At 47.5% G+C, this 18833-nt stretch overlaps 1 protein-coding gene across 1 annotated transcript; it reads left to right on the top strand.

Moving 5' to 3' along the window:
• The first annotated feature begins 18086 nt into the window (after positions 1–18086).
• On the top strand, positions 18087–18617 carry LOC119333896 (nuclear transcription factor Y subunit B-like). The gene is made up of 3 exons (XM_037606620.1): positions 18087–18280; positions 18376–18503; positions 18613–18617. The coding sequence occupies exons 1-3, from the start codon at positions 18087–18089 to the stop codon at positions 18615–18617; spliced, it is 327 nt and encodes a 108-aa protein (XP_037462517.1).
• Positions 18618–18833: the final 216 nt, after the last annotated feature.

Here is an 18833-nt window from a genome sequence, read left to right as displayed (position 1 = left end):
CCGACGACCCACCGCATCCTCCCCCACTCCACCTCCGCCGCCGACCCACCGCACCCTCCCCGGCCCGCTCCACCGCTGTCGAGCACCACCACCGAGCACCCCCATATGATGATATTTTTTCATATTCATAAAAAATTATTACTGTTTTTATAAAAAAATATTAAAAAATAGCAACAAATAATAATAATAATAATAATAACATACTAATGGCGCACCGCTCGTGTAGTGCGCCATTGCTATCTAAAAAAACATTCTAATGGCGCACTGCTCTGGTAGTGCGCCATTGCTATATAAAAAACATTGTAATGGCGCACTGCTCTGGGATGAGCCATTGTTATCTAGAAAAAAACATTCTAATGGCGCACCGCTCGGGGGTGCGCCATTAGTAATCTTCCCCCTAGCTCTACCTAGCCCGACCCCTTTGTCCCTCCCTCTCGCCAGATCCTGTCCCCCCCTCGCGTGCTGCCCCGACCCACGTCGCTGCCGCCCCTATGTGCGCTGCCGCCACCACGCCGCTGTGCCCCCCACCACTGCAGCTCCGGCATAGCCGACGCCTCCGCGATCTTGCTGTCGCCGACAGCCTCCCCGCGTAGGCCCCTGCCCTGCGCCGCCTCTACCTCAGTCCGGGCAAGCGGTGCAGGACGATGACTGCGGCTGCCGGCCTCCCCACGACCAACCGAGGTGCCCAGGAGGCCTCCCCGATGACCAATCGAGCCATCCCTTCGACGTCGCCGACCCCAACCCCGACCCCAACCCCTCCGGCGACTGGCCACGCCCGCCCAGGTACCTCTCCTCCTTCCTCCTTCCACCCTCTCCACCCTTCCTCCCCATTCCATCCCTCTCTGCCCTCGACCGTGTCTGTTATCTTCTGATGATATTTGACAGCTTATGGATAGAAATGCATATTTCAGTGTTTATAGCTATTAACACTTGCAAGTTACTGCACTGCTAGCTAAATTCTGGTTAGTAAGTCTGTATCCGCCTCCTGCAGAAATTTGTTGATGTGTGTGGCTGTCTAAGTACCTACACAAAATTCCCCATGGAGAAAATGATATAGCTCCTCCTACAACCTGTATAGATCAATCAGTTCAGTTCTAGTGCTGCTGGACTTTTGCACCATACAAAAATGTACTACTAGTTGAAAATCTTAACTTGAGAGAGCTTCATAAGTAGAAGGTTCCAAAGAATATAAACCAGTACTAGCACACTAGCAAAGTAGTACTGCCACCTCCCAATAAACAGCAGGGTCTCTGATCAGCAATGTAGTTAATTAGTCAGGGCCTGAAAGCGTGCAAATGCATGTACACACAGGTAGGGAATGTAATATGAAGCATGTACTTTACCAACTAATCTAATGGGTTGGCACAAAGTGAAAACCAAAACAATAGTTAGTCAAGCAGAGGTAGATTAGATTAGATGGCAAAAAGCACAAATGTACTTGCATATCCATTTTTTCTCAAGTTGAGCTGGTAAGTTTCAGATGTATAATGATGCCGTAGGAAAAAATTGGATGAAGAAAGATGTGTGTGGCTGTCTGAGAGAAGTATTTGCACAAACAAATTATAATTAATGTGTTGATGAAATTTTGGGTTTTCAAATTGGAACCAAAAACCAACCCATACCTTTAGACTCTTTTGGAATTTCCAGAACATTTTTTGTGTGTTCCCTTTCACTGTTTGGGGACTTTTGACTTCAGAATGAACCTTACTAAGATTCAATTAAGACTAATTAACTGCATTTGATGTCACTATATTCTCTGAATAACTTCAGTTATGACCTGTACTAGAAAACTTCAGTTAACACTCATTTTTCAGTTAACTCCTTACAGTTCAGATAATATTTTGATTGTCAATAATAGTGGACTTTTAAGGCTTTCTTAGAGGCAATACTAATGGATTTTAGGCTTTTTTACAGGCAATAATAGTGGAATTTTAGGCTTTTTTTGAGGAGTGTGTTTCATGCTGGCCTACAGTGATGAATTGGTCAGAGGATTGTGTCTTAGGATTGTGCCAAAGTTATCCATTGTATTAATTTGCTTGTCCTTTAAATAGGGGCAAGACTGTTATAGAAAAATTACTTGCGAGCATATTGTGATTTACTTGGAAGCATATTGTGCCTTAGTTACAGAAAAATTACTTGCAAGCATATTGTAACTATTTTCACTCTGTCCTGAAGGTTATTTACTACAGAAACTGTGGTGACCCACACTCTATTGGTTCACACTCATTGGGTTCGCTCGTGAAGGTATTATATGTTCACATGGTACATTTATGTTTTTCAGCAGTTAATTGATGGTTTGATACATGATACATTTCATGCACAGGGTGCTAGAGCTGCACTTAACTTGCTAAAATCATCCCCTTGTTCTTACTGGTTATAGAAATTCATTGCTTGTCCTATGTTTTCTCTCGGGGTATTGTTCAGGAAGCTTGCTTGAGTTTGTGTCCTTTAATTTGTAAATCTGCAGTAGCCACATTTAGGATAAGTTGTTGTATATACTATCAGTAACTTGCAAAGATGATGATCATCTTTTACAGAAAACAATTTCTGTAAACACGTCAGTAACTTTGCTTGTTTGCTGGGTTCTGTCTCCAACCATTGTGTCGTGATGAATTTGCAGGTACCCCGAGAGGCCCTTGAGTTTGCTGGAATGTCGATTAATTTCCGTTCCGGCAAATTCGGGTACTCCATACATCCTATTTTCAGCAAAGGTCATGCTGAAATTTTCCGTGAGTTTTAGCACGACTTTGCTAAAAATAGGACATATGGGGTACTTGTGACTAATGCATGGACCGGGGTCTTAGTACTTAATTAAGTAGGATCAACTGCCCCTTTATTCTTGATGCATTAAACCATAGGTTTTAGGGTGCCTCGGTGTCGATAAGAACCTAAATGATGAAAGATTAGGCTTTTAGGGTGCCTCGGTGTGGACAAACCCTAAATGATAAAACCTTGGCTTTTAGGGTGCCTCGGTGTCGATAAGAACCTAAATGATGAAAGCTTAGGCTTTTAGGGTGCCTCGGCATCGACAAACCCTAAATGATAAAAGCTTGGCTTTTAGGGTGCCTCGGTGTCGATAAGAACCTAAATGATGAAAGATTAGGCTTTTAGGGTGCCTTGGTGTCGATAAGAACCTAAATGATGAAAGCTTAGGCTTTTAGGGTGCCTCGGCGTCGACAAACCCTAAATGATAAAAGCTTAGCTTTTAGGATGCCTCGGTGTCGACAAAACCTAAATGATATGACCATGATCTTGTTCCTTGACAATAACCAACTTTTTGACTAAACTTTTTTCCTATTTAGAGCAAAACATGGCCCACAACGATGAGGCTGGCGGTTCGGGCGGCAAGCAATTCTGGGAGTTGTCCCAGGAGATGGAGGAAGAACCTCACCGCTATGAGGACGCCGTGGAAGACACCAATCCTGACTACACAACCCATAGTGGCGTCGGGGATGACACCACTGATGGTGCCACCGAGGATGCCACCACTGATGCTGCTGCTGAGGATGCCACCACTGATGATGGCAGCGCACACACAGATGGCAGACAACTGAAGAGGCAACTGAAGGACCAGCGCCCGAACGTGCTCTGCACCGTCAAGGAGGAATTTTCTCAAGTGGACTCTGACGGGAATCCAACGGAGCCCAAACGAATAGTCAAGGGGGATTTGGTTCAGCTCTAGTGCATTCTCCGTAGCACTGTCTCGATCAACACCAAGAACCTAAGGCATAAGGACCAAGGGAATTTGTGCAACATCCTCTTCATGAAGCTGCATGAACGATACAAGTTCCCCGCTGAATTTGAAAACACATGCCTCTCGGGGAATAAAGTGAACAGTGCCGCCCTCAAGAGGATGAGCACGGCCCTGTCTACTTGGAAAAGCGCGGTGAAGAGAATGATTGACAAAGGTGATAGTTATGAGAAGATCAAGGCGAAAAATCCTTCGATCAGCGAAGACGACTACAAGTAGTTCAAGATCAAGTGCGAGAGTTGTGCAACCTCCGAATCAAGTTAGTGGGGGAAAGAAATGCGGGAGTTGAACTTAGGGGAACACAAACTCGGTCCCGACGGTTACAGAGAGGAGGAGCCTATATGGGACAAGGAGGACACGGAGCATGCCGAGCAAGGCCTACCGCCCTGCTTCTAGAAACACCGTGACAACCAGACCAGGAACTATGTCAGGGCCCGGTACAAGGAGGACCCGGTAACAAAGGAGCTTACCATGGATCCGAAGACCAGGGCGCTTGAGCTTGTTCTGGCACAGGGGACTGAAAGCAGTAGCGCGGGGTCGTCTCAGAGCACCCCTTGGGACAACACTCTAAATAGGGCGTTGAACGTAATGAAAAACAAGGATAAGCTCAGTGAGCCGTCGTCAGCTGGTCATGTGGCCGGCAAAGGCTTGTCCACAAAATGGTCGTCATACTATAACTCTGGTGGGCGAAAGGAGAGAAAGACCAGCTCGGAAATCCAGTCACGTGAGGTTCAAGAACTCAAGGCACAAGTGGCGCGGATTCCGGAGATTGTCCAAGAGCATGTGCAACAACAACTAGGATCGACGCTCACCGGCATTATGCCTACCTTGATTCATGGCCTGACAACGTGGATCCTGAGCAGCCAACAGGGGCCGCCCCTGATTCCCAGCTTCACGGTGAGCAACTCGCACAACGCGCAGGCGACACTATTGGTGTCCCCGGCGGAGGCGGTATTGGTGTCTCCTACGCCGGCACGGGCATTGGAGCTTAATGCACCCGTGTGTATGCCGGCCGGCACCTCGACAGCAAGCGGCCCCTCCGTCAGTTGCACGCCTGTCGTTGGCGGTGCCTCGACATTAGCCGAGCTTGACGCCATCATCACGGTAACTAATTAAGCCTCTCGGCCGAGGACTTCATCTCCTTTCCTTTGACTGGGCATCCCTGATGCCCTACATGTTTTCGCAAGGCGCCGCCGATGTTCCATGCACTCTCCTGCAATTCGTGAACGACGAGTTGGTCGATGTCGCCAAGGGCAAAATCGTTCAACCGGGCAACCCCGTGTTCCACGGTAATCCGATGCCACCCATCGTGTATAGGGTTCAACTGGTTCGGTGCTGCCAGGCTACGATGAGTTGTTACCTCCGATTCGACCCGCCAGGGCAGTCGAAGATGATCTGATGACCCTCAGCGCCTGCCTAAGCTGGCCCCTGCTTTGGCCGAAGATCCAGATTCATTTGGGGGCGGGGGACACCACCCCAAAGACAACACCGCCAGTCATGCCGGCGCCAACCCATGGCAAGACCGCCGCAACGCTACCGGACATGCCGGACATCCCTATGGCACAGGATCCGAACATGCATATGGCACAGGATCCGGACGCCGACGACAACGATGACGGTACATTTACCAACGTCTATAAGTACTTTGTCGAACATGGGTACGATGAGGAATTCTTGGGGCCTCCTTCTCAAGAACCCAACCATACAAAAGACGATTGCGATCTACCTGGTACCGCGGAGAAACCCAATTGCAACAGGCGTCGTCTGGCATTCAGTTCTCAGGAGACGCCTCCAGCTGCCGACTTCACCGAGCCTCAGATAGCCGAGGTGCGAATTATTATCAGCCCCAACACACTCAAGAAGGTGGTCTATGTGCAGAACTCGGTCCCATTACAGCAGAAGAAGAAGGGACGGAAAAGAAAGAGTTACAAGGGTGCGAGCCAGCCGGCACCGAGTACGATCCATGCTCAGGACAGGCCACCTTCACCTAAGGATATCTCGAGGATGGTGCATCTGGCGGGTAGGCTGATGCTACCGACTAATATGCTCAATGCTGCAACCAGTGCTATGCGGAGTCTGCATGACAGTGTTCTTTCTTTGGAGAAGCGGCCTCTCAGAGAGAATGATGTGGCATACCCGGTTTTCGTGGCCAAGGTGCAGAGGGCAAGGGCTTTGTGGATAACTCCATCGGGGGTACGATCGTCCTGCGGTTTGATGACATCTTCGCTATGTTTAACCTTCATCCGCTGCACTACACCTTTGTTCGGCTATTTTCACTGAGTATGGAGATGCGGATTTTTAGAGACAAGACCCCGGACATCGTGATAGTCGACCCCTTCTACATGCGTGCCAAGATCTTGGGCAGCGCTGGGGACCGGAAAGTCGCGAGTTCTTACCTCGAAGGCATCATTCTGGCAAACCCAGATAAGGATAACTTCCTCGTGCCTTACTTTCCCGAGTAAGTCGTTCCCTCAACCGCCCCGTAACATATGATTTCTTAGATTTCGATCGTTTTTTTTACATTCCGTGTTTTGTTCAGTGACACACATTGCACACTCATCCTCTTAAGCCCGAAATATTCCATGGCCACGTAATTCGACTCGGACCGTCAGTCAAAAAAAGACTACACAAATATCAAGAATGTTCTTGATGATGTTCTCCCCGGCTACGCCAAATATGGAGGCACCTTCACCAGGGCAGTTCGTAAGTAGGGCAAGCACGTGTTCGCCAACAATACGACATTTTGCTGTGTCAAGCAGCCTCCTGGCGGTCAGAAGGATGCCTACTACGGCCTCCATCACATGCGGGCGATCGTACGGGACCGTAATCACCTTGTGCTACCAAATAATCTCAAAGATTGGGCCGCGAGCTTGTCGGCAATCCAGGACGTGGACATCAAACAAGAATTATTTCGCATCCAGTCGGAGTTTGCGGAAATCATCCATCAAGATATCCTTCGTATCTCGGGGCAGTTCAACCTCAGAAATCAACCGTCCAACAGTGAGATAGACACAACGCTAGAAATGCAGGCTGACAACGCCCGTGATTTCATTACCATCACGATAGACGACGGCTTCATCCACGCTCCGGTCCCTTGAGTCGAGTCCAAAGTAGTGATGCTATGTGTAGTTCTGAAACATCGATTGGCTCATATTGTAATTAAACTTTAATGAACTTCTATGTCTCTTTGGTTTGGACAGTTGAGGGAGTCCTGGATTAGGGGGTGTCCGGACGGCCGGACTATACCTTCAGCCGAACTCCTGGACTATGAAGATACAAGATTGAACACTTCATCCCGTGTCCGGAAGGGACTTTCCTTGGCGTGGAAGGCAAGATTGGCGATACGGATATGTAGATCTCGGACCATTGTAACTGACTTTGTGTAACCCTAACCCTATCCGGTGTCTATATAAACCGGAGGGTTTTAGTCCATAGGACAACATACAGAACAACAATCATACCATAGGCTAGCTTCTAGGGTTTAGCCTCTCCGATCTTGTGGTAGAACTACTCTTGTACTACCCATATCATCAATATTAATCAAGCAGGATGTAGGGTTTTACCTCCATCGAGAGGGCCCGAACCTGGGTAAAACTTCGTGTCCCTTGCCTCCTATTACCATCCGGCCTAGACGCACAGTTCGGGACCCCCTACCCGAGATCCGCCGGTTTTGACACCGACATTGGTGCTTTCATTGAGAGTTCCTCTATGTCGTCGCCATCAGGAAGGATGCCTCGCCCCGTCTTTAAAGATGGCACCGTTGCTAAGGGAGCTTTGGCTATCGTCCAAACCCTCCGGCTAGGTGGTTTCCTTATGACCGCCTGTTCGGCTTCTACACTTATGATGACCTCTCGAGCCATCGAAAACAATCTTCATGACAGCTCGGAACTTGCCGAACAGTTAGATCCAATGGAGCTCTCCTCCATAAACGAGCTCTTGGATCGCATTGCCGCCCTGGGAGTCGCTACGGATTATGACCAGATTGGGCCTAAACCCGATATGAGAGAGATTAACTCTCCCCAAGTCACCCATCACGTTGCCGTGGTAGAGGGACAGTGCGGCGACCCTTCATCTATCTTAAGGACTAGCTACGTCCGGATTCCCGATCCCTCCAAGTCAGATACCCGCGGAGGGGAGGATATCACTCAAGGCCTGAACTTAGAGTCAGGCGACGGGCTGGATTCATTGGACAACATCCAGGAATCCAAATTTTCGAGTTCGGAAACTCCTCGGCCTCTGAGCCTCAGATTGGGTGAGGCCTCGGATTTAATTCCACCCACCCACCCGAACACAAGTGATCTATCCCAAATTAGGCAAGAGCCCGAAGAAACAGTACATCATTACTGGGCCAGATTCCTCCTGGTTAGGAATAGGATAAGGGACTGCCGCGAGGAACACGCAATCTCAATCTTCTGCAATAATTGCACGGACAAGGGAATCCTCAACGCCATCAGTCGCCGTGATATTACATGCTTCGCTGACTTGGCGTCCATCGTGCGAAAGTACTGTGCGATGGAAAGCGCCTGGAAAACTGAAATAAAATTATGGGACAATCCGGCCCTGAATACAAACCCAGTCCGAAATAAAAGGGTGCATCATCGCCAGACACCCGGGTCAAACACCAAAAATCAAAAACCCTCTACGGGGCATGGAACCGTACTGGAAGGATGGCTCAATGGACCCTGTAAAATTCACAGTACAGAGGACGCCACACCAACTCACAGCCTTAGAGCATGTTGGATACTCCGGCAGGTGGCCAAAATTGGTGAAGATCTCCTAATTCCGGAGGCCATAGAAATCCACCCCAGAGACACCAATACGGTATTAACAGTCTTCGACACTTTAGCATCAAATAATATGCGAAAAAGGACACTCCGCAGCCTTGCCGAAATCTACCAAGTAGCAACAATAAACCCATGGAGTGACACGGCTATTACCTTTAACGCTAGTGATGAACCTAAATTCCGAATAGCCCGAGCACCAGCCACATTGGTCCTCAGTCCAATAGTGGACGACTTTCGTCTTTCCAAGGTACAAATGGACAGCTGCAGCGGATTGAACCTCATTTACGAGGAAACCCTTCAAAAATGGAAATAGAGTGGAACCACATTGAGCGAAGCAGCACAACCTTTAGAGGAATAATCCCCAGTCGGGAAGCGCGCTGTACAGGAAAAATCACACTAGATGTGGTGTTCGACATGGCGGATAATTACGGAGCCGAAGAGGTCATGTTCCATGTGGCTCCGTTCAACAGCGGTTATCACGCTCTGCTAGGGCGAGAAGCGTTTACAATCTTCCAAGAAATACCCCATTACGGGTACATGAAGCTCAAGATGCCCGGGCCTAACAGGATCATCACTCTCGCTAGTGATCCGGACATAGCACTCCGCGCCGAAAACAAGACAGCCACACTGGCCCTTGAGGCACTATCCTAAGCCCTAGCGGCTGAGGACCTGAGTGCGCTGTGCTCCATGGTGAATAGGGACGATGTGGTAGTCGACAAAAGATCCAAGTCCACCTCCTTTAAACCGGCAGACGAAATAGTCAAATTCCAGGTCCATCCAACGGACCCCAATAAAACAACTTTCATCGGGGCATAGTTAAACCCTGATGTAGACGCCACACTGTGAGAGTTCCTATGAGAGAACTGGGACATTTTCGCCTGGCACCCTTCAGACATGCCAGGAATCCCACGCAGGCTAGTCGAGCACAGCTTAAAATCCTAAAAGGATTCAAACCTGTCAAACAAGCTCTTCGGCGTTTTTCCGAACCGAAGAGACAGGCCATGGGAGAGGAGCTAGCAAAGCTATTGGAGGCCGGATTCATCAGAGATATAAAACATCCGGACTGGCTAGCAAACCTGGTGATGGTACCAAAGAAGGACAAATCCTGGCGCATGTGCGTTGATTTTAAAGACCTTAACAAGGCTTGCCCAAAGGATCACTTCCCCCTCCCCCGTATCGATCAAATTATCGACGCTACCGCATGACACGATTCGTTGTGTTTCCTCGATGCATATTCCGGCTACCATCAAATCAAGATGGCAGAATCAGACCAAGCCGCAACGGCATTTATCACACCATACGGCCCATTCTGCTTCAACACAACGCCCTTCAGGCTCAAAAACGCCGGTGCAACATATCAGCGCATGATTCAGACATGTCTGGCAAACCAGATCGGCAAAATAGTGGAGGCATATGTAGATGATGTGGTCGTCAAAACAAGGCATGTCGAATCTCTAGTAGACGACTTGAGGCTCACATTTGATAACCTCCGAACATACGACATCAAGCTCAACCCGGAAAAATGCGTTTTCGGCATTCCAGCCGGAAAGCTCTTGGGCTTCATTGTATCCGGTAGAGGAATTGAAGCAAATCTAGCCAAGATCCGAGCTCTGTCACAATTGGATATCCCAAAAGACCTCAAACAAATACAAAAGTTAACCGGATGGCAGTATCCATGGGCATTCAATGCCTAGAGGTGCGCGGGGACTCGAACCTCGCAATATCCCAAATAAATGGAGACTTCGATGCCAAGGATCCAAAAATGGCAGCTTACCGCAACGCCATCCTAAAAAAGTCAGCTCGGTTTGAAGGGCTTGAATTTCACCATATAGGCCGGGAAAATAATCAGGTGGCAGATGTCCTGGCACGCATCGGCGCAAAACGCGATGTAGTCCCCCCAACATCTTCTTGGAAAGGCTGTTCAAGCCATCCGTAGTATGGGAAGGGGAGCCGAACAATAACAGCCCAGACCCAACCGCACTTCCCGACACCAAACATTCTGACACAATCGGAGGCTCTGCCAATGAAATAACACCTTTAGCCCACGTAATAATGGCCGTCATCGCCCCGTGGACAGAACCATTCCTCGCCTACCTTACTAGACAGGAACTCCCCAAGGACCAAAACGAGGCACACTGCATAGTGCGGCGATCCAAAGCCTACAAAGTTCACGAGGGAGAGCTTTATAAGAAAAGCAATACCGGAGTCCTTCAAAGGTGCATCTCCGAAGAGGAAGGGCGGAACCTCCTGGCTGAAATTCATGCCGGACTCAGCGGTCATCACGCTGCATCTCGGTCCCTTGTAAGCAAGGCCTTCCGCACATGCTTTTATTGGCCGACGGCCTGGGCAGACACCCAGGACCTATTACAACGATGCGTCGGTTTCCAGCTCTTTGCAAACCAAAGCCATATGCCACCCACCGCCCTCCAAACTATCCCCATCACTTGGCCCTTCACAGTCTGGGGGCTTGACATGGTTGGACCCCTTAAAGGCGGAACCCACAAGCAAAAATACTTACTGGTCATGGTGGATAAGTTCACCAAATGGATAGAAGCCAAGCCTGTTAAGACGGCCAAATCCGGACTGGTGATAGACTTTATATCTGGGGTTGTACACCGCTACGGCATCCCCCACAGCATCATCACTGATAACGGCACGAACTTTATGGCCTACGAGGTAAAACTCTGGTGCAAAAACATGAGCATCAAGCTCGATTATGCTTCCGTCTATCACCCACAAACTAACGGTCAGGTCGAACATGCAAATGGTCTTATCATGAGCGGCATCAAACCCATATTAGTGCGGTCCCTCAAGGAATCTAACACGCACTAGGTAGAGGAGCTCGACTCCGTACTCTGGGGGCTGCGGACCACGCTGAATCACACCACCGGATACACACCATTCTTTATGGTGTACGGCACAAAGGCAATTCTGCCTTGTGACATAATTCATGACTCACCTCGAGTGTGCATGTACGAAGAAAGAGAAGCCGAACTCGATCGGCAGGACAGTTTGGACGCATTGGAGGAGGAGCATGACGTGGCAAAAGCCCGTTCTGCGTTCTATCAACAGCAGGCTCGAAGATACCAAAGCAGAGAAGTACGGGCCAAAAATTACAACGTTGGCGAATTAGTTCTACGCCTGCCGGACAAGAAAAAGGACAAACTCAAGCCCAAGTGGGAAGGTCCCTTCGTAATTGACCAAGCCCTGACTGGTGGAGCGTACCGCCTGCGAGATGCATCGGATAACCGACTCGAGCCGAACCCATGGAACGCAGCCCGTCTCCGAAGATTCTATGCCTACCGCCAGACTCTATAGTCGTCTCCTTCCTCTGTCCATTTTTTATATACTGTCTGTCTTACATTTCCCTCCTTCTCCCCTTCCTTTCTCTTATAGCCTTTAAAGGCTCATCAAATGACGTGCTATTCGCGCTCATTAAACCTGGGGGCTTCTTTTAACAGAAGCTTATTCATACGGGCTTCATGCCAAACACATGTGTGACACTTCCGCATGTACCTTTTATTTCACCATTATATGCATCGATATGACTTATGTTTTGGCCAAGCTGGGTTGCCTGGCTCCTGTGCTTACCCCTACGTTCCCGATTATTCGGCTAGGTGGTAAAGGGAGCACCTCTGCGATTGTTACTGCCGGATCAGCCGGATGTGTACCTCAGACTGGGTGAAGCCGAAAGCTAGCGTTCTTAAGGGAATATTCGGTCGGTGACCTAAAAGATGATCTTTTTACTTATTTATTTATGCGCCCCCATATGCTTTTTTTGCGTCTTTTTTGCAGAATGGGCATGCACTTTAGGGCATGCCTCCCAGGGAAAGGAACCCCTAACGGAACTATTCTCCCCGGAAGATGTTTCTTACTAACCATGTAATATAACATAACTAGTCGGGCACTTGTCTGTTCACGCACTAATGACCCCTATGCCTGGTCTCCATGAATTCCCCGGTTCTTATATAACCGCATGGGAATTCGGACACACTCCGGACCGTCAGGTCCCGAGGCTGAAGCGAAAAGGTCGGCCATGACAAACGATCTACAATCTGGCTAGAAGGCATTATAAATGTCAATTAAATTACATAGTCATTTTGACTGATTGTATTCCTCTTCAATAGCATCCAACAGGCTGTCTAATTTACAGTAGTGCAGGGAATATTTGCGGCCAATTCTACTTGGCCGTATACTCAGCTTACAGGGATCTCCTTCCCATCGGGCAACACAGGACCGACCTCGGCCATGTGGTTGGGGTCAGCCTTTGTGTACCGCGTCTTCACCATGGCCAGGCCTCCCTAGCGCCTTGACGGCAGGCCGATATCTTCCACCATCAGAAGCGCCGCCGTGCTCCCTTTAGCTTCTCCGCAAGCTCTCCAAGACCTTCAGGCACGGAGATGGATGTCCATAGGGCATGGGTAACGCCTCGCATCGCCTTCCGAACTCGCTCGAGCAGTTGCGAGAGCTCGGGAAGAAGGTCACCCATAGAACCGGGCATCTCCTCTGTAGGACGACCTGTTACCACACCTACAGACATTACTCTGTTAGTCGACTTCCCCGCCGAACTTTTTTTCTCCAAAGGTTCGTTCAAGAACTTACTAAATATGCCGCGCTGAAGCCATTGATTCTCCTTAACGGAGTCTGACAGCTGGGCATGAACATCTTTTAGCTCGACGCCCAGCTTGGTGTTGGCATCTTGGAGATCGTTCTTCTCCCGCCTCACATTTGTCAGCACCTTCTCACCAGCCTTCAGCTGGCGTAGGAGGTGTTGCCTTTCCGGATTCAATCCGGCGCCATCTGCAATTTCATTTGTCAGATTCGCACCCATGTCACGCTTCGCAAAATACTTATCTTTCGAAGTGTATATTACTAGAGGGGGTCTCCTTGGGCTCCCCTGCCGCGGCTAGTGCGGCCTCAAGTTGGGCTTTGCACTCTTCTAGCTCCTGGGACAGTAGGGAATTCTTTTCTGTAAGAACCTGCATAACATATGATCCTTAAATCAGTTATTCTAACCGTTTCAAGTCTCGGGGGCTACTGGTATATATATAACTACCAAAAATTTCTTACCCGTATGTCTTTTACATATTGCTCCGTGGCTCTGGCTAGACCATTTTGAGCGGCACGGAGGTACGCATCTCCCGACTTGAAGGCATTTGATGCCTCTTGGGAGAAACAAGCGTCGCGAAAAATTGTCCGGCGACGCCTGTGGTTCATGGCACTCTCCACCTCAGAGTTGGTGGCAGACAACCTGTCCACATCCTCCGTCCACTAGAAGAAATATGTCAACTTATGACCTTCTGTAGTGACCCTCGAAGAATTGGTCATAAATCTATGACCATTTTAGACTAATTGGTCAAAAGCTGTTCAGGGGGCTCCAAACCCTAAACCATTGCGACCATTTTGGTCAGAAAGGTCGTAATTTCCTTACACGAAATGCTCACAAAGCAGACAGTGCTAGTCCGCTGCCTTATTTCTAGCTGATCATGACCAATATAGATGGTCATAGCCTTGTAGATTGTGGTGGTTGTGATCACTAGGCGCCATCTCATCAGTTTTGCCTATGTGTCATGTCCATGTGGCAGTTTTTGCCCTAGGTTGTGAAGCAACCTATATTTCCATCATTCCCAAAATTCCCAAAAAAACCTCATAAATTCTTTGGGTCGTATCTTCATCAAATATGTAAAACTCCTTGCTTGGCTAGTTCAAAACTAATTCAACAATATTCATTTTCCTATTATGTTCACAACAACACTTTCTGAAGGAAGTGCTATTTATATATTCTTGATTGCCCTAGGAATTTTTGGGCACTCTTTCCTATCCAAATCATTACCGCATGACAAAATTCAGCTCCATTTGCCTAGCAAATCTTCCTCGGCAAATTTCCGAAGTTTTTGTCCACCTAGAAGCATTGTGAAGGAAGTACCTTTTTTATATCTCTAAATGACATGAAATTTATATAGTTCCTTCATATGCCGAAATTATCACCCTCCTCCAAATTGAAGCTCAGTCAAATCATCTATGTGAGACCAGGTTCAATATATATTTTATGGCCAAATTGGCACGTTGCAAAGCAAATGTTATATAGACCCCTCCTATTACCCTCAAACTTTTCGGGCACTCTTCCATACCCAAATCATTGCCACATGATAATATTCAGCTCAATTTTCCTAGTAAATCTTTCTCGGGAAATTTCCAAAGTTTCTACCTCGAGAGAAGCTTTGTGAAGTAAGTACTAGCTAGGCTTACCCAAATGATCTGAAAATTTACGAGCGCATGACCATACCTAAGTAACTTACCTACACCAATTTTGAGCTCATTTCATTCATCCAATCTCTCTCACTAGTTTTCCCAAGTTTCTGTCCGTAGAAGAGCATTGTGAAGGAAGTACTACTTTGGCATGTCCAAATGGTAGCAATTTTTTACAATGCTTTCCTATGCCCAAATAACCATCCTCCACAAAATTTCAGCTCAATCCATTCATTATTTTGAGCCCAGCTTCAACATTCATATTTTTTCCAGCGTGGTACTTTGCAAAGCAAGTACCACCTAGGATCCTCCTTTTGAGCTAAAAATTTGTGAAGACATTCTCCTTAGTAGATGATCATCCTCAGCCAAAACTCACGCCCACTAGCCATGTGCATTTCCCGTACCACTAATCAAACACTTGGCTGCTAATTCATGTTTGAGCATCGATCGGTCTCCTCGTGAGAATCTTATGTTGTAATTTTCTTCCTAGCACCAACCTGGGGAGTGCCCAACCCACTAGACATGCCTAGGCCTCCCAGAACACATGGCAACATTATGGTCACGCGGTGACCACGCGACGGGCATGCGAGTTTACGCGCTCTAGAGTTGGGGCCCTCGGCCACCGCCCAAACCTCGAGGTATTGCCACCAAACCATGTATTTATGATTAAATAGGTCCTTATGTAACTAGAAATGATTTTTGGAAAAAATAAATAGCAAACTATGATGCAGCTGCAGTTCAAATTTGACCCGCTTCCAACTGAATCGGCGGAAATTTGTCTTTTTCACGAGAGGTGGATCAAAAAATTTTACACCCAACCATTTTGTCAATTGTGCATTAAATATGGCCTAGTATTTTATAAAAATGATTTGGTCCAATTTTTCAACAATTATTTGGTAGTTCCTTCACAAAAAACCTCGTTTCGGGCACTCGAAAAATGGAAAATGGCTTTTTCGTCCAACGAAAATGAAAACTTCCTTAGGAAACATTGTTTGCCATTCCAATATGCACCCTTGTGCACAATATGAGATCATTTGAACAAACTATGCCATGAAAGTGGCCATAAGATTGATCATTTGGCTTGAAAGCCATGAATCTTCACACATGATAGCTCATTTCTGAGAACACTTTTTAAAAATAATTATTGTATTACGAGTTTATTATTTTTCCCGGAAAGTTGGTCATATATAATGACACAATGCGAAGGTTTTCCAATTTTTTGATTTTTTTTTAATTTTTTATGCCCGTTTCAAAATGCGGTCAAAACGGTGGGAATGACCGTTCCTAGATAGTGGTTGAATCTTGGAATTTTTTTGGTGTTTCTATGATTAAATTGATACTTATGTACCTAGAAATGTTTTTTGGAAAAAATAAATAGCAAACTATAAGGCAGCTGCAGTTCAAATTTGACCCGCTTCCAACTAAAACGGCGGAAATTTGTCTTTTTCATCAGAGGTGGATCAAAAATATTTACACCCAAAAATTTGATCAATTGTGCATTAAATATGGCCTAGTATTTTATAAAAATGATTTGGTCTAATTTTGCAACAATTATTTGGTAGGTTCTTCACAAAAAACCTCATTTGGGGCACTCGAAAAATGGAAAATGACTTTTTTGTCCAAAGAAAATGAAAATTTCCTTAGGCAACATTGTTTGCTATTTAAATATTCACCCTTGTGCACAATATGAGATCATTTGAACAAACTAGGCAATGAATGTGGCCATAATATTGATTATCTAGCTTGAAAGCCATTGATCTCTAGAGATGATAGCTCGTTTCTGAGAACAATTTTTAAAAGAATTGCCGTATTACAATTTTATTATTTTTCCTGGTAACTTGGTCACATATGATGACACAATGAGAAGGTTTTCCAATTTTTTGATTTTTTTGAATTTTTTATGCCCGTTTCAAAATGCGGTCAAAACGGCGGGAATGACCGTTCCTAGCTAGTGGTTGAATATTGGAATTTTTTTGGTGTTTCTATTATTAAATAGATACTTTTGTACCTAGAAATGATTTTTGTAAAAAATAAACAACAAACTATGAGTCAGCCGCAGTTCAAATTTGACCCGCTTCCAACTGAATCGGCGAAAATTTGTCTTTTTCATCAGAGGTGTATGAAAACTTTTTACACCCAATAATTTGGTCAATTGTGCATTAAATATGGCCTAGTATTTCAAAAAATGATTTGGTCCAATTTTGCAACAAATATATTATAGGTCCTTCACAAAAAAAATTAGTTTGGACACTCGAAAAATGATTAAAATAGGTAGAAAGATCAGAAATGCATACAAATTGGTGCCCGTCCATAAAATGTGGTCTAACTTGAGTGAAAATTTGTATAATGCCCTTTTGAAAAATATTTTTGATAGTTGCTTCACAAAATAGCTCTATCTTTAGTACTTGGAAATTATTTTAAATCACAGATTCTCGAACCAATCAGAACCCTTCTCATGGATCACCACACTCTATGTGATCTAAACCGTCCACACTAGGCGAATCCAACGTCTCTCGCTCACCTCTCAGCAGGCCAACCCAAACCCTAACTCCACTCCTCTCCCCTCTATCGCCCGATTCAGATCCACTCGCAGCCGCCACCTACCTCTCGCCCTCGATTCAGATCCCGCCGCCCACGCCCGCGCGCCACCACACTCCGCTGCCCGCGCCGCTCTTCCTCCGCCCGCCGACCCCACGCCGTCCCTGATGCCTCACTCGCGGCGCTCATCCCGCCCTAACTCCACTCCCACTCCAGCCGCTGCTGCCCCCTTCTCCCTCCCACCCACGCCCCGCGCCCACGCCCCCAACCCCAACCCCTTCTCCTTCCCTCACATCTCGATCTGCCGCCGCCCCCAACCCCACCGCCACCGCCACCATCGACGACCCTCGCCGTAGATGAGGTTGAGGCCGACCCAAGATCGAGCCCATGCCCAGAGCCGCCCCCAAGATTCGCAGGCAACCCCACGCCAATCAGGACCTCGATTTGGATCGAGCAGGCGCTCTCCACAGACGGGGCTTGGGCAGGCGAGCCAACCGCAGCGGATTCGGCCCTCAGCTCCTCTGGTGGCCAGAAAGGCACCGCGGAGGCTCGCGGAGCACGGGGACGTCGCTCGCCGCCCTCACCGCACCTCCATTCCCCTCCACCACCTTCCCTCTCCCTCTACACGCCTGTCTATATAAGGTACGCATCCCTCTCCCCTCACCTCTCTCCCCGCGCTTCCGGAAGTCGGGGTCTAGGGTTTGGTGCGCCGGTGCACTAATGGATCTGGCGGGGTTGCTGGTGTGCTGCAGGAGGGCGACCGGATGTCGGACGCGCCGGCGAGCCCGCCGGGCGGCGGCTTCGGTGGCGTCAGGGAGCAGGACAGGTTCCTGCCCATCGCCAACATCAGGAGCATCATGAAGATGGCCATCCTGGCCAACGGCAAGATCACCAAGGACGACAAGGAGACCGTGTGGGAGTGCATCTCGAAGTTCATTGCTTCATCGCCAGCGAGTGAGTGCCTCTGTTGACCGCTGACACTCTGTTTTTCCTACCTGAATCAAGTGTGGTCTGGTGCTGACCTGTCGCCGTTTTGTCTTGTCTGTAATGTAGGGCGAGCGACAAGTGCCAGAGGGAGAAGTGCAAGACCATCAACATCGACGACCTGCTCTGGCCGATGGCCACGCTAGGCTTTCAGGAGTACATTGAGCCCCTCAAGGTTTATCTACAGAATTACAGAGGTGCATGCCCATTTAGCCATGTGGGATTTTTTATCTGAATTAATTGGGGATGGATTAGTGCTTTGAGAGTTAGGTAGGTCCATGATAGTTTAATATGTTGCTGTTGTAGCCTGAAAAGCTCTGTTTGGCACTTTTGTTAGTCCTAGTTGGCAATTTTAAACACTCATGTTCAGCTTGGTGACTGATGAGACCCCACACTGCCTGGCACCAATCATCTTATTGTCCATAGAACAAGTGTTGATTTATCCCTCCAATTACTACTGTCATTGAGATCTTCAATTCTTTTCTGTACTATTAATTCAGATAACTGAATGATTTTAAGCACTAAGA

The sequence above is a fragment of the Triticum dicoccoides genome, chromosome 7A (genome assembly GCF_002162155.2).
Source record: "Triticum dicoccoides isolate Atlit2015 ecotype Zavitan chromosome 7A, WEW_v2.0, whole genome shotgun sequence".
Lineage (NCBI taxonomy): Eukaryota > Viridiplantae > Streptophyta > Magnoliopsida > Poales > Poaceae > Triticum > Triticum dicoccoides.
This window is presented reverse-complemented; position numbering and strand designations above follow the sequence as displayed.

Bases quoted from the DNA above. Each gene is read 5' to 3' on its own strand.
- LOC119333896 (XM_037606620.1), top strand. From the start codon at position 18,087: ATGTCGGACGCGCCGGCGAGCCCGCCGGGCGGCGGCTTCGGTGGCGTC. The intron at 18,281-18,375 runs GTGCCTCTGTTG...TCTGTAATGTAG, and splicing joins GCTTCATCGCCAGCGAGTGA to GGCGAGCGACAAGTGCCAGA.